This window comes from Bos mutus, chromosome 19, assembly GCF_027580195.1.
Source record: "Bos mutus isolate GX-2022 chromosome 19, NWIPB_WYAK_1.1, whole genome shotgun sequence".
In the NCBI taxonomy this organism is placed as follows: Eukaryota; Metazoa; Chordata; class Mammalia; order Artiodactyla; family Bovidae; genus Bos; species Bos mutus.
This window is the reverse complement of record NC_091635.1, coordinates 20,410,324-20,425,551: the sequence shown is the minus strand read 5'-3', so window position 1 is coordinate 20,425,551 and position 15,228 is coordinate 20,410,324. Positions and strand designations below refer to the sequence as shown.

At 45.5% G+C, this 15,228-nt stretch overlaps 1 protein-coding gene across 8 annotated transcripts in view; it reads left to right on the top strand.

Annotated features, from left to right (window-relative positions):
• The window catches only part of SPECC1 (sperm antigen with calponin homology and coiled-coil domains 1), a 233,255-nt gene that overhangs the window by 79,612 nt on the left and 138,415 nt on the right, over positions 1–15,228 (top strand). The window contains exon 1 of one of the 8 annotated variants that reach the window (XM_070389556.1): positions 462–899. The exons of the other annotated variants lie outside the window; for them this stretch is intronic. Within the exon in view, the coding sequence (XP_070245657.1) occupies positions 860–899 (40 nt within the window). The 5' untranslated portion in view covers positions 462–859. Of the gene's footprint in view, positions 1–461; positions 900–15,228 lie in introns of those variants that run through there. 8 annotated transcript variants of the gene reach the window in all.

Genomic DNA, 15,228 nt, shown 5'->3' with positions numbered 1-15,228 from the left:
CAGGGAGGCCTGGCGTGCTGCAATTCATGGGGTCGCAAAGAGTCGGACAGGACTGAGCGACTGAACTGAACTGAAGGGTTTTCACTGCAAGGCTGACTATGAAAGTCGTTCAGGGTGGAAAGTCGTTTAGGGTGATTTCCGTAACTCAGTCATTTCAGAGAGCAGATCCTGCTCGTGACTGGCATGCATTTTTATTTTTAGTGGCAGCATTCATCGTGGAGAATGTTGTTAAAGCGTCTTCCTCACCACCTCCGCCTCAAAACTTGCTTGTTGGTCTATTCATTTATCTCACAACTTAACTCAAAACTTACCCAGAAAATACTTAGGAAGTGCCTGTCGTATGCAACCCCAGGTTTTTCCCGATGGTGTGATATCTCATGCGCAGGACTGTGCCTTCCTCGTGACACCTGGCCTCGGCCTCCCCGCAGTGGGGTTTTTCCAGCCCGCAGTGTCCAGCTGCAGTTCCCAGCGGCCGCCCCTAGAGGCCGGAAGTCGGGCGGCGGGCGCGTCCCTCCCCCACCGGGGAGGAAGAGTCTGGGAGCCCCAGAGAGATATGCAGATAAGGGGGCGGGGCAGCCCGAGTCGAGGCAGACGGCCTGCCGAGGGAGGGGCGGCATGCAGATAAGGTGGGCAGGGCCTTCGGGTGCGCGGGCCGCGGGAGTCGAGGTGGGCGGGCTGCATGCAGATGAGCGAGCGCGGAGTGGCCGGCGGCCGCTGGGACTGAAGTGACGGCCCTTTCTTTGACTGGAGCGGACCCGCCAGACGCAGCCGCTTCGTCAGCCCGAGCCGGTGTGAGCGGCCGCGCGGTGGACGCGCCGTCTGAGGCGGCCGGCCGGCCGCTGCCCTAGGCGGCCGAGCCATGGGCAACCACTCGGGGCGGCCCGAGGATCCCGAAGCAGGTCTGTGCGGCGTGCCGGGGGTCGCCGCGCCCCCTCGCGGCTGGGAGCCCTTCCCCCACCACCCCGGGCCGGGCCGCGCTGCCCGCGGGCGCCGGGGGGCGAAAAGGCGAAGTTCCCGGGCGTGAGTCCCGCCTCTGGAATGCGCGGCGGGGGTGGCAGGCTCACCTGTGCCCGCGCCGCGACCAGGGAGCGCCGCCGGCTCATCTGGCGGCCAGACGGGCGGAGGAGGGCCGGGGGTAGGGGGCCGGGGGCGACCCCGGGCTGGGAGAGGTCCGTGCAGACGTGTGGGCCCCGGCCGCGCCCGTGTCACACACTTTGCAGAGCCCAGTGGACAGTGCGAGAGGTCAGCAGGTCTGTTACTCACCCTCAGACGGGGGGCCGGACGGTGACTGTTGCTCACTCAGAATAGCCGGGACCGATCCCAGGACCCGTGCTTCCGGTCCTCACACGGGTCCTCAGAGACGGCTGGCTTCGTCCTCAGCCCTGAGGGTCAGCCTGGCCTCCCGCAGACGTAGACTCTGCTGGCCACGGGGTCGCGTTTGCGGATGAATAGGATGTTTCTGCCCAGTCACACACGCAAACGGTTTACTTCAATGTCCCCAAGTGCGTGCTTGCAAGGAAAGGAGATTGTCCATCTCGGGCTGGAGTCCCGGGCCGGCAGGTGACTGGTCTGTGAATCTGGGACACAGTCAGAACTCGAAACTCTTTTCCAGGGGGTGATTTTTAAATTTGAATTTGAATAAGGAAATTGCCCCAGCTTGTCCAAGTGACTTGTCCCCAAATCCGAGGCAGGGCTATCATTAAGATCTGGGTCTCTTAGCCTCGGTTCACTGGTCTCCACTCACCTGGGCAGGGAGGCTAGGCAGGGGCAGGCAGTGTCCTTGAGGCTGGGAGGCCGCGGCTATGGTACATTGGACTGGTACAATCAGGATGGGAAACTTGGCCACAAGTGGAGACCATGGAGGAAAAACTAGAGATGGGGTTACTGCATTGATTATGAAGGGGTGACTTTCTAAACTGCACAGCACTCATCCAGCCTTCTTTGGGCAAAATAGCCAATATTTGCAAATTAACGCACGTTTGTCTGTGTCCTAAACAGCCCTGCGATAAGCTATTAGGTAAGGGCTTCCCTCGGAGAAGGCGATGGCACCCCACTCCAGTACTTTTCCCTGGAAAATCCCATGGACGGAGGGGCCTGGTGGGCTGCAGTCCATGGGGTCGCTAGGAGTCGGACACGACTGAGCAACTTCACTTTCACTTTTCACTTTCATGCACTGGAGAAGGAAATGGCAACCCACTCCAGTGTTCTTGGCTGGAGAATCCCAGGGACGGGGGAGCCTGGTGGGCTGCTGTCTATGGGGTCTCACAGAGTCCGACACGACTGAAGCGACTTAGCAGCAGCAGCAGCAGCAGCAGCAGCAGCAGCAGCAAGGGCTTCCCTGGTGGCTCAGCAGTAAAGAATCCACCTTCCAGTGCAGGCAACTCAGGTTTAATCCCTGGGTCTGGAAGATCCCCTGGAGGAAGAAATGGCAACCCATTCCAGTATTCTTGCCTGGGAAATCCCATGGACAGAGGAACCCGGTGGGCCATAGTCCATGGGGTCGCAGAGTCGGACATGACTAAACAAGAAAAGAATATGTAAGATTTTAAACACATCTCATTAATATCCACTTGCCCTGTGTATTATTTTGTTGGTGTCAAAACTATGAAGAGACTGTGCCCCTTGTTAGTTTTTAAGTGTTATTTGGGTGCTTGTGTTCCAGTTTCTAAGTGACCTTGCTTTTCAAAGCAATCTAATGAATAGCGGATGAAAAAGACATTTTTATGGCAGTGACTTATTTTATCGCACTTTTCTGAGTGCATACAATTTCAGTATAGGAACTCAAGTCTGATTTGCTGCAAGTAAAGATACCCAGTTAGAAAGTCTTAGGAAAGACTGTCTTGCTAGACTATTGTCAGCTGAAAATGTGCGTATAACTTTAAGTGATCTCTGTGCTGTGATGAAATGCTATAGAATGCACCAATGAGATCCCGGAAATGAGAGTTTTGTTAAAGATTAACACATCCTCAATCTGCTTTACCACCTTGCATGAGGCTGGGAGGGCAGGGCCTCCCATTGGCAGGTGTGGTGCATTGGACTAGACTCAGAGCAAGTGCTTTGAGGGTCCTCAGAGCAGGGGGCCCAAAGGTAAGTAGTGGAGGTGAGGAGGAGACAGGCACAGCAACACCCACCCCTGATTTCTACACCAGTCCTATGTCAGCTTTGTCCTCTGAGGCGCAGACTCTTAAACAGAATTGGGAATGAAGGAGGGTTATTAGAGGGTAAAATGCCTGAGAAAGAAGAGGTGGGAACCTGAATCAGGCCAGGAGAGCCATTGGACCAGCACCCCAAAAAGGAAAAGGCAGCAGCAATTTTGGGCAGAGAACCTGCAAGTCTGACCAGGTCCCGGCCAGCTGCCAGGGAGCCCCTGAGAAGACTGCCTGGTAGAGGAGACCTGCTCGGGCAGTGAGAGCCAGGCCCTCATCCTCTCACTGGGTCAGGCCTTGCTGAGGCTTCCTGGAGAAATGTGCCTTCAGCTCAAAAGCCAGGCTGAGTCCCAGTGGCACTGGCTGCTGGAGTGTCAGTTCATACCTGTCCTTGCAGCTGAAGCCACAGTCTTTCTCGGAGGGAGATCCAAGCGGCACACCTCCTGGCTGACCCCCTTGAGACCTCAGTTGCTCCAACAGGGAGGGGCTGTTAGAGGGTAAATGAGGCAGAATCCCCATTCCACCCCATGAACCTCTGCAGGCAGGCCTGAGGCAGAAGGCAGGTTCTCAGCTGCGGCTACCTTTCCAGCCTTGAAACTGTCTGCCATGGTAGCAAGAATTCTTTTGTGTGGGGATGCAGTCCTTAGAGTTGAGTCACTGTGACTGACTGTGGCATTATGGGACGGACGAGAGAAATGAATCAAGCAAAAGACATGAGAGTCTGCGTGAATAAGGGCAGCTGGAATCTGAACCTGTCAAGGACCACATCCCTTACTTCCTCAAAGGTCTCAGTTAACAGTCCTTCAGTTTCCAGCCAGGTTTTCAGTTCCTGCAGATCAGAGAGGGATGCTGGGTATAGTCACGCAGGTTGTGCACGGCTCAAAGGCAGCTGGGAATAAAGAGTGGGCCAGGGTGGGATTGTATCGCTCCAGAGGAATGGTGCCATTTTATATTCACACATAGGTGCCCAATATGCTAAAGAAACCTTATTTTCTACTTAGAGTTAAAACCTTAGAAGGCCATTCCCAGTGTCACCATGAACTGACAGCTTCTTACTCTTTGCTTTAAATCTGCGTGTGTTTTTAAACAGTGGATACCAGTGATAGGAAACAAAAGTCAAAGCTTCAACTCCCACTCCCTCAGATTCCACTCCCTGTTGGTTAAGCTAACTGTGGTTAAAGACAGATCCCAGAATAGCCCCTTAAGACATTAAAAGTTGATTTCCCCTCACGCCCCAGTCCAGGGTGAGGTGGGGCCCTTTGAGAGTCATATGGTTGTTAGAGGCTCAGGCTGGTGAATGTGTCTTCTGGGTCCAGCTCCCGGGTTCTGCTGACTCTGATGGTAGTCAGGAGAGGGGAGAGGACATGAGGGTCCTGTGGGGGCTAGTGGGGCTGGGCCTGGACGGGGTGCCCGTCATCCCTATGGCATTCTCCCTCCCTACCTCCACCAGGCTCCAGCACCCAGCTCCACCCGGTGTGGAGCGGCTAGAAGGAGGCTCGGCCAGTGCCATGAAGAGGCCAGCAGGGATGTGAGGTCCACTCTCAACCACATCTGTGTCAATATTTTCTTAGGAAATTTTAGTCAGAAAAATTGAAAGGTATGTATAGCTAGCACCCGTAGACCCACCACAGAGTCTACAGTTAACATTCTGTTTCCGTTGCTTTATCCTGTTCATCCAGCTGTCCTTTCGTCAGTCCCTCTTATTTTTGATGCATTTCAAGGAAATGGTGGTTATCTCTATAGTTCTACATAATTTTGTATGTCTGTACTATTTCTTGATTTACTAGTTTTGAAGGTTGTATAGAGTGAGGAATTCAGTGCGTTTTTAGTACTGTATTTCTCTCTTCCTCTGTTCCTGCAAGCCATACTAAAATTTTCTGAATTTATTGTTAGTAAAGTGTTAATGGTGGGGTACAGTTGTGGGTGTCTAGTTGTTGACTGTAAAACTTTGCTATATGAAATTTTCATTCAAAAAACAAAAATACTAAGGAAATCTTTTATTATTTATCACATGTATTTCTTGACTAACCAGCTTTAAATGGTGTCCTTGGCTCAGTAAAGAAGAATATGCTATCTCTACATTTCTTCTGCCATTTCCCCTACAGGCTCCATACCCTCTTCCCAGCCTTTTACATAGCAAGAACATTCTGTCTCCTAATTAGTATCATTAAATCTCTGTGTGTTTGTAGGTTAATTCTTAAAGTTGAAAACCAGTCAGCATTTAAAATACTAGGCTCGAATATTTATCATGTACTGGAAAACCAGGTAGTGCATCTAGAGGTAGAAGAGAAGGAAATTCAGGCTTACATGATTTAATTTATAATCTGTGACAGGCAATATTACTTTAAAAGAAAAAAAAAAATAGGGATTTCCCAGGTGGGCCAGTGGTTAATTAAGACTCTGCTCTTCCAATGCAAGGGACTTGGATTTGATCCCTGGTCAGGGAATTAAGATCCCACATGCCATGTGGTGTGACAAAAAAAAAATTAAAGGAAATCTAGAAGGAGTAAGTTGGCGCAGTGGTAAAGAATCCACCTGCCAGTGCAGGAGACGGAAGAGACGTGGGTTTGATCCCTGGGTCGGGAAAATCCTATGGAGAAGGAAATGGCAACTCACTTCAGTATTCTTGCCTGGAAAATTCCATGGACAGAGGAGACTGGCAGGCTATAGTCCATGGGGTCGAATAGAGTCAGATACGACTGACTGAGCACACAGTCACTATAGTTTTTTACTCCTAAAATGATCTTAACTTGCTTTTACCCTCTAATCCGGCTTCTCAAGTCTACAGATTGTTGTAGAGAATTCATTTTCTTCTTAAAGACAGAAGGCATGGCGGTTAAGAGTTTTGGCTCTGGAGCCACACTGTGTTCACATTCCCAGTTTTGTCCCTTAGCAGCTCTGAGGCTTTGGGCACATGAGTTAAGCTCCAAGAAAGAGGACAGTAGTACAGCCTGCCTCAGAAGGTTGTCGCAGTCGTTAATAGCTTGAAGCACATGATGGATTAGAATAGGCTCACACATCACAGAAAGTGCCTGGTAAGCTTTAGTCATGACTATTCCTGTCCTTCTGACTTAACATTTCCCGTTCAGACTTGGTTGCCTTCTGGTCTGGCTTTACTCTCAGGTGAGCTCCCTGCTTCTTGAAGCCTTTTTCTCGTTTCGTACGTTCCCTTTTCTCTGGCTGGAGCATTTCCTGTGATTCTGTCTGGCGCTGAAGTTTTATATATTCTATCATCTCCATGCTCACCTTTTTCTTCCAGCTTTTCTTATTGACTTTGAAATTTTCATCAATTATATTTTCTATTTCCAAAATATCTTTTTGTGCTTTGTTTTATCTTACTCATAGCAGTTCAGAGTTTTGAGTTAAGGGGAAGGGAAGTGGAGTTGGTTGGTGGGCTTGAGCAAATTAATGGGCTGCCTTGTCCTTAGTTTTAAATTTCAGGGATTCATCAGAGTTTTGACAGCATTCACAAAGAGGAGAATATAGCATGTATTTTTCTCAGATGTATTTTGTTCCATAGAAGAATTTTAGAGTGAAACTAGTGTCCTGAGAGACATACTTGGAAAATGCAGCCTTTTAGAATTAAAAAAAAAAAAAAAGATGTATATGTTAAAGATCAGTGATAACACATAATAAAAAAAGGTGAGAATATTAGATATATCTGTTAGTATAATAAATGGGTTAAACTCACTTAGAAAAAGAGCCTCCTCTGGATTAACACAGAAAACAAAATACATAAGCTGCATAAAAGCATAATATTCAGATGGTAGTTTGATTTTTAAAATTAAGTTGGTTAAAGTTGTGAATAATAAAAATCTAGTTCTAAAGAAAGCTTTCAAGTTCAACATCAAGTCCAGTTCTTATAAGTCTTTGTGTTTGCTGTGCTCATGTGTAATTATTCTTAAAAATATAGTGATTCTTAAGTCCTTATATACATCCCTAAACATTCACACAGTCTCTCTTGTGTGTGTGTGTGTAAATGCACACTGTCAATTACACACTTTAAATTAGAATCATGAGGCTAGTCTGTAATTCTTGGAAGATTCAGTTCTCTTAAACATTAAAATAGCTCCAAAATACAGGTATTTCTTAATTTATAATCCTATTGCTACTTGTTTATTTATACTACTTCTCTACTTGATTCTAAACCTTTCTTGAATTAAAAGATGTTTACTTACATGCTTTATTCCAAATAATAACTGGTGTTGGAATTTTATCCCATATAATTTTGGGGTTGCCTTCTCAGTTTGATGAGGTTTTTTAACCAACAGAGATTTCCGGCAGGAACAGGATTCTTACCTGACACCGTACCAGCTGAGCACCTTTTGCTGCGATTGGGGCACAGTCTGGAGCAGCTGGATTTGCACCCATACAAAGATCATCCATGCGTGATGCTGTGTCTCACCCTTGATGTGATGATCTCTCTCTTTTGCCTTCAGCCTTACTGATAGTTTCCCTGGGCAAAGAATTCTAGGTTCAAAATCCTGGTAATCTCTTTGTGACACCGACTCCAGAACTTGAAGAAGAAAGTGGTCATGATGCCCATGTCCCTTAAATTCAAACTACATTTGATCTTGGAGCTCCTGATAGGTGTCTGAGACCTCTGTTCTAACAGCCATATCACTTGATGAGGGTTTGCACTTCTTTGGCACTTAAAATATGTAACCATTTTCTTGTATGACTCAGAAGACCTTTGACTTGATAGAACACTGCCTGCTATTCTTAAACTTTCTGTGTAGTAAAGCAGTATCTGTCTTGATAGTGAAGAAAATGTGATTTAATTGCGGCTATCTGTCTCTCATGCCTTTGACTACTGAAACAATCGTATCAGTTAAAGATACACACCACAAAGCACCTTAAATCAGACTGGACTTTCAGTATTGATAAGAATACAATTCAAGAAGAAAAAGTAGCAGTTCCAAAATGAGTACACTAACTAGACAAACCATGGAAGTAATTAAATGCAAAAGCTATTAAAACTGCCTGAAAAAACTCACATGTGAAATGAGAGACTTCAGTGTGTGTGTTCGTGAAATGGTTAAAACATTGATCTCTTCTAGACCAGAAAGAAAACCTTATTACAGTCTCTTAAGGGAAATTTTACCGGTCACAATGCAGTAAAACTGTAGGAGTAGAAATTGAAATTTTAAACAGTTAATCCATCTTGATACAGCATGGTGTGGCTGTAGCTAACTGTACTGTATTGCATGTTTGAAAGTGGCTGGGGGTGAATCATTTTATAACTGCACTGTGACCGATGGTAACCATGCTTATTGTGGTGATCGCTTTACAGTGTATACAAATATCCATACATCGTTATGTTGTAAACCTGAAACGAGTGTAATGTTATCTATCAATTATATATAAAGAAAGCTGTTTGGAAATTTTGACCCAAATAGGATCTGAAAACTATGATTATGGATCATTTAGAAAAATAATAGTGAAATACTTTATATAGTTACAAATAGCAAGCTAGTTTAGTTCTCTAAAAGCTTTTATCATAAATGCAGTAAGTACTAGACATAGAAAATTAGAAAATAAAGGACAAAAGAAATCTGGGAAAACAGGAGGGAATTTTATGTATATATGTTAATTTATTTAGTTTTGGCTGCGCTGGGTCTTTGTTGCTATGCGCGGACTTTCTCTAGTTGTGGAGAGTGGGGGCTGCTCTTTGCTGCGGTGCTCGGGCTCCTCGCTGCGGTGGCCTCTCGTGGTGGAGCACGGGCTCTAGGCTCGAGGGCTTCAGTAGTTGCAGTGCACGGGCTCAGTAGTCGTGGTGCACGGGCTTAGTTGCTCCTTGGCCTGTGAGATCTTCCTAGACCAGGGATCAAACCCCTGTGTCCTACATTGGCAAGCGGATTCTTGTCCACTGTACCACCAGGGAAGTCCAGGAGGGAGTTTTTTAAAAAGGGGCGGAAATTAATGAAGTCAATTTTGACAGCTTCTGTTTCCTTGCTTCTATCCTCATCACCTGGCCCGTGACCTGGCACATGGTTCACACTCAGTATTTGTTAAATGAATATATGAAAGAACAAAAAAAAAAGAAAAAAAAATCACTAGAATTGAAACATATAAGAATAGACCCTTTGTTAAAACAAGGAACTAGATAAAGCTGTAGTTAAACTAAGAAAAAAAAAAACCCACAAGTACTCCAAATAAGCAATACAAGAATGTATGTAATCAGAGATGTGGTGGTTTAAAAAAATAGAATAAAAATAAAAAATTTTGATGAAATTTCCTAGGAGAAAGAAACTGCTAAATTCACGAAGTAGTGAAACACTTGGGCAGAATATTGGAAGACATCACAAAGTGACTTAAGGAAAAAACTTCAGAAAGAATCCTGAACTCAGATGATGTTAATATGCAGAGTTTTTCAAAGATCAGAAAAATAGATTTCTGTGCTATTTAAAGTCGTCAAATGCATCGTTTCCTAAAGATTATTAATGCATTATCAGCCCTGGGATTTCTTTGGAAGGAATGATGCTAAAGCTGAAACTCCAGTACTTTGGCCACCTCATGCGAAGAGTTGACTCATTGGAAAAGACTCTGATGCGGGGAGGGATTGGGGGCAAGAGGAGAAGGGGACAACAGAGGATAAGATGGCTGGATGGCATCACTGACTCGATGGATGTGAGTCTCAGTGAACTCCGGGAGTTGGTGATGGACAAGGAGGCCTGGCGTGCTGCGATTCATGGGGTCGCAAAGAGTCGGACACGACTGAGCGACTGATCTGATCTGATCTAATCTGATCTGACAGAGGGTGCACATAATGGTTTAGGGTATATACTGATGGCTAGTTCTTATTTTAGTAATCAAATTAAGCTGTGTTAGAAAAATCGTAAGTAGTTCATTGAATCTATGTTGCTTAGGACAAGATTAGGTTTTTTAAAAAATGAGTTAACATTTAGTTTATGCACAAAAATATTAAAGATGTAATAGGACGTGCGTGCTCAGTGGCTCAGTCATGTCTGATTCTGCGACCCCATGGACTGTAGCCCACCAGGCTCCTCTGTCTGGGATTTCCCAGGCAAGAATACTAGAGTGGGTTGCCAGTTCCCTCTCCAGAGGATCTTCCTGATTCAGGGATCAAACCCAGGTCTCCTGCATTGGCAAGTGGGTTCTTTACTGCTGAGCTACCAGGGAAGCCCCAGGTAATAGGACAGGTAAATACAAATATAGCCAAAATTGTAAAGTGTTAGTCACCCAGTCATGTCCGACTCTTTGTGATCCCATGGACTGTAGCCCACCAAGGTCCTCTTGTCCAGTCAAGAATACTGGAGAGGGTTGACATTTCCGTCTCCAAAAATTGTAAAGGTGATACTCAAATAACAGAAACTTGAAAAACACTCCAGAAGACAAAAGATGGAGGACTCTGCAGTTTATTTTAACAGAGGCAGAGCTAATACTATTAACACTGTTCCTGATACTAAAGCCTTTCAGAGACAGAGGGGAAAGAAAGCCAGGGGACAGTGTGGCAGTGCACACGTCCTGACTGAAAGATAAGCTACATTTACTCCAGTGAGGTCTTTTCAAAATATTACACTCACTGGTTACAAAAAAATGGTTCATTCCAAAATGCAATAATATTATTATATAAATTTACAACATCGGTACATTTAAAGAGAAGAAATTCATCTTACTGTATATATCAGTAGTGCATTTAATAACACTTAACATCTACCTCATAAACAGTTAATAGGAATGAATGGATTCTTTCAAAGATAATAAAATGGTCTGAAAGCCGCATACACCACGTTTAACAGGAAACTAAAAACACTCCTGCAGAGGTCAGGAAAAAACAGGTGCCCACAGAGGATATTGTTTTCAGATAGACTAGCCAAGGCAGTAAGATTTTTTTTTAATGTTTATTTTAAAAATGAGTCAAAATTAGCATTATTTATAGACTGTGGCCTTCCTAGGTGGCAATAGTGGTAGAACCCACTTGCCAGTGCAGGAGACATAAGAGACCTGGATTCAATCCCTGGGTTGGGAAGATCCCCTGGAGGAGGGAATGACAACCCACTCCAGTATTTTTGCCTGGAGAATCCCAAGGACATGGGAGCCTGGCTGGCTATAGTCCATGGGGTCGCAAAGAGTTGGATGTGACTGAGGCGATTTGGCATGCACGTGTAGAGACTGTAAATCTCCCGTTAGAATAGTTAAGAAGATCAACTGAAAAACTGTTAGAACTAGGGAGAATGCAGTAACCGGCTTGGCAATACATATGTGTATTCCTATATGTTTGAACGTGCATATATATGCATGCATGTGTGTTTGTAGATGTGTGTAGAACAGTAGCTTTAATTGATCACCAGAAACAAGGGTTAGTTTATTAAAAGGTCACATTCTCAGCGTGACCACAGTGGATGAAGCCTGGGGAAAATGGGGTGTGTGAGGCCGTCTTTGATTAGCTCTGAGCTTCCCATGCAGAGCTGGACGCCCGAGATCACGAGATGGATGTACCCTGTTATACAGAGGAATTATCCTTTGTATGTTTTGGATTTTTAAAGTCAGAAATAGTTGCTGAATTTTGTAAAATGCCTCTTAGGCCTCCCTCTCGAGATTATGATTTCTCTTTTTAGGCATAGTGATGTGATGGATTTGAAATGTTTCACTGTATAATGGAATTTTCAATCAGGTTTTTCTAAATCCTCCTTTTGGAAAATAATTTTTTAACATGAAAGGTGAACTTTCAGTTACAGTTTTTCTTGGTCTCTTGTTGCTTTGTATGTAAAAACGAAAAAAAGGAGGTGTGTGTGCAAGGTTTATACTATCTTTAACATTCTGTGACTTTGGTAGACTTTTAAATAACTTTCTCATTCAGAGAAGAGTTTGGGGGCAGAGGAGACTGGGCTTTCACGTGGGGAGTGTGTTACCTGAATGTGCTTTAGATATAAGAGTTCTAGTCTGTTGAATCTTGTTTTACTTTCTCTAAGTGTTGATATGGCTCCAGTTAGCTGAGACCAGCCTGAATAGTGTTATCATAGAAGCAGCATTAAAACAACGGAGAATTTCGAAGGTTTCAGCATGTCCTTACGAAGACCTTGATGGCAGCTGTCCCTTGTATTACCAGGGAATTTTTGAATTCTTGAGAGACAGTAGGTTTGATATTTCAAAATTAATGTGGTTGGCCAAATATTTAAAAGTGAGATTAAAACAATCATTTAATGTTATGAAATTCAGAAAAGCTTGTTTCACAGAGTTTTCCGCATTCCAGGCCACTAGAGAGATAACCCCGATATCCTGGGCTGGGGACTCCCTGCAGGAGCTGAGGTCATCACCCCTCACCCACGCTCTCCTTCTCTGCCTGTCACCAGACCACCCCCAGGTCATAACTCTGATCTATTCATAAAAGCTTTTTTTCCAGTGCCCTTCTGCTTCTGCTCATTTAAAAAACCCTTGCTGTGTTTCTCTAGAAAAACTAGTCTTTTCTTCTTCACTCTTTGTCCTCCCTCATCTCCAGCTGCTTGTTCCAAATTAAACCTAATTACAGATGAGCGTTAAGATTAGGGGTTACGATCAACCTGGAAAGTAAAGTTGTAAGTTTTGACCTGAAACTCCATTCAGCAAGAAACCAGTGCCAGCCACCTCCAGAGCCCTTGAAAATCCCCTTTGTTTTATCTGCCAGAGAATTCATCTCCTTCCTCTAATTGGTCCTGCTTTTCTCTCTGGCCGCGGTAGCCACGTTAAAAACAAAATGAAAAAACTTGGAAGGTTAAATTATCAGCAGTCTAACCTTCTCTTCTGATTTATAAACAGATAAACAGAGAGCCTATTCACAGGCTCATGTGGGCATTGAACTGTTAGGAAAATTATCTGTTTATAGTTATATTTTGGTCTCTTCTGCTCTCATTTCAATCTGAGAACATTACAGTGTGCCACAGTTGTTTGGAATGACATGCTTGCAAGCTGGACCAGAGATGTGGTAGAATGGTGTCTTTGTGCAGGTTAACAACGTGGGGGGAGTGTGTGCCTTTGTGTGTGTTGTGTTTGTGTGTGCCCCTCACAACTTCCCTGACATCTAATCTTCTGTGGCTTTCTGCTTTTGTGCTTTATGCCTTGGTGGGGACTTTCAATCAGTCATTGTAGGTGATTAAAAAAAGAAAAAATGCAAATGAATGGATAACAGTGATTCCATTTTAATGTAATCTGGACATTAAAATGGAGAAGGAAATGGCAACCCACTCCAGTGTTCTTCCCTGGAGAATCCCGTGTACAGAGGAGCCTGGTGGGCTGCTGTCCATGGGGTCGCACAGAGTCGGACACAACTGAAGCGACTTAACAGCACCAGCAGTATATTAAAATGACCTCTTCCTTGTAATAAGTTCTGGAATACAGAGCCTTACACTAACCATTTCAGATACAAAATCATCCTGAAAGTCTGACCAGCATGCTGTTTTTGTTTACTCAGGTCATCACTGTCCTTGTCAAATCTGTCACCAGCCTGGACTCTGGGGGGTGCCCTGGGGCTTCTCAAAAGTTGTGGTCAGTCTACATGGGGTCATATGCTGCTCACATTACAGACCGCCCTCCCCCCCACTTATCTGTTGCCGCCTATCTGTGCCCACGCGCCTGGAAACCAGTAACCGGAACTGCCAGGTGTGTCTAAACCAGAGGTGCTTCTTCTAAAAGTGGAAGAGTGTGACGTTTGGAGCACAGCTATGTGTATTAGCATCTCCGGGCATCTCTTCCTGTTAATGACACCATCTCATGAGGCTGAAGGGCTGGCAGGTGAGCTTAGCCAGCTATCAGGGCGCCCCTGTGTGTCACATGCCCTTCCTGAGTCAGGTGTGTCTTCTGTGTCCCATGACCCTCCTCCCTCTTGTCCTTGCCCTGTTCCTGGAGTGCTCCTCTAAAGGGTTCACAGCCATCCCACTGCGGTTGTGCTGTAAATCTGTCTGCCATCGCCCCTTTCACTCCTGTCACCAGCTGGTTTATTCCTGTTACCTAACTCTCAAAAGTGCCACCATGTGGAAGATAAACAATACCTTCAACCCACTCCTCATCCTCCCAGGCCCCAGCTCCTTCCCAGGGATGGGATGTCACTTCCCCAGAGGGACCTTTCCCCTCTAGCCCGGGCAGGTTCCCTTCTCCCTGGGGGTGAGATTCTTTGTCTGGCTGCTGAACGCCTCCCACGGCCAGGCTTTCGGAGAAGTAGAGAAATTTGGGCTTCTTTCCATGACAGGACGAGAGGACGGAGCAGGGCCAACCTTGGAGGAGGTGAGAGAGGAGAGGTTTAGGTGGCTGGGCGCCAGGGGGCGGGGTGAGACGGAGGAGCAGAAAGGGCAGACGGAACATGGGGACATGGTCTGTGGGGGCCACTGATGTCATGTGAGTTGTCCCTCTATAAGAGGATTCTAATCCCCTCTCCCTGGTGAGGCTGTTGGATCAGATGTGAGGGTTTAGAAATGAGACTGGAGTGGGCACGAGGCAGGGAGAGACTTCCCAGAGGTTGGTTACACACAGATCAAGTGAAATAAACTGCATCTTTTCTCAGTCATCAGTCAGGATGAGAGACAAAGCCCTGGATTCAGAGATAGACACCGGAGGTCCATTGGTCCTCTCTTGACATCAGTGGGTTTTCACGTTGGTGAAATGAGGGCCTGGACTGTCTCCATGATGTCCCTTCCACCTTTTAAGAGTGCAGGATTCCATGGAAAGCTTGCATTTTGTGTTTCTAGGGTACTTTTTTTGTCCCCAATTGCAGGCCAGAAAGGAAAACTTCCAAATAAGGGTGTATGAGCTACTCTGGGAAACAATAAGTAAAATACAAGTCTAGCCTTTGCCCTGGCATGAAAGGAATGCAGACTGCCGACTGACCTAGAGGTTTCTGTTTCATTTCATATTTAGGTGAAGTGGTCAGCTTTGACCATTACTCCCAAAGAAGTTTCTTTTCTTTTTTTTTTTCCAAAGAAGTTTCTATTTAGACTCTAGGGATGTTTGTGTAGCATGGAGTGGGTTATGTTATCCTCAAGAGCCGTGTGGTCACTTTTATCTGTGAAGCTGCCCCACTCCATTGTATATGTACCAGGAGCAGTGCCTGGAAACCAAATTTAGAAAAATTAGTCTAGGCCCACAAATG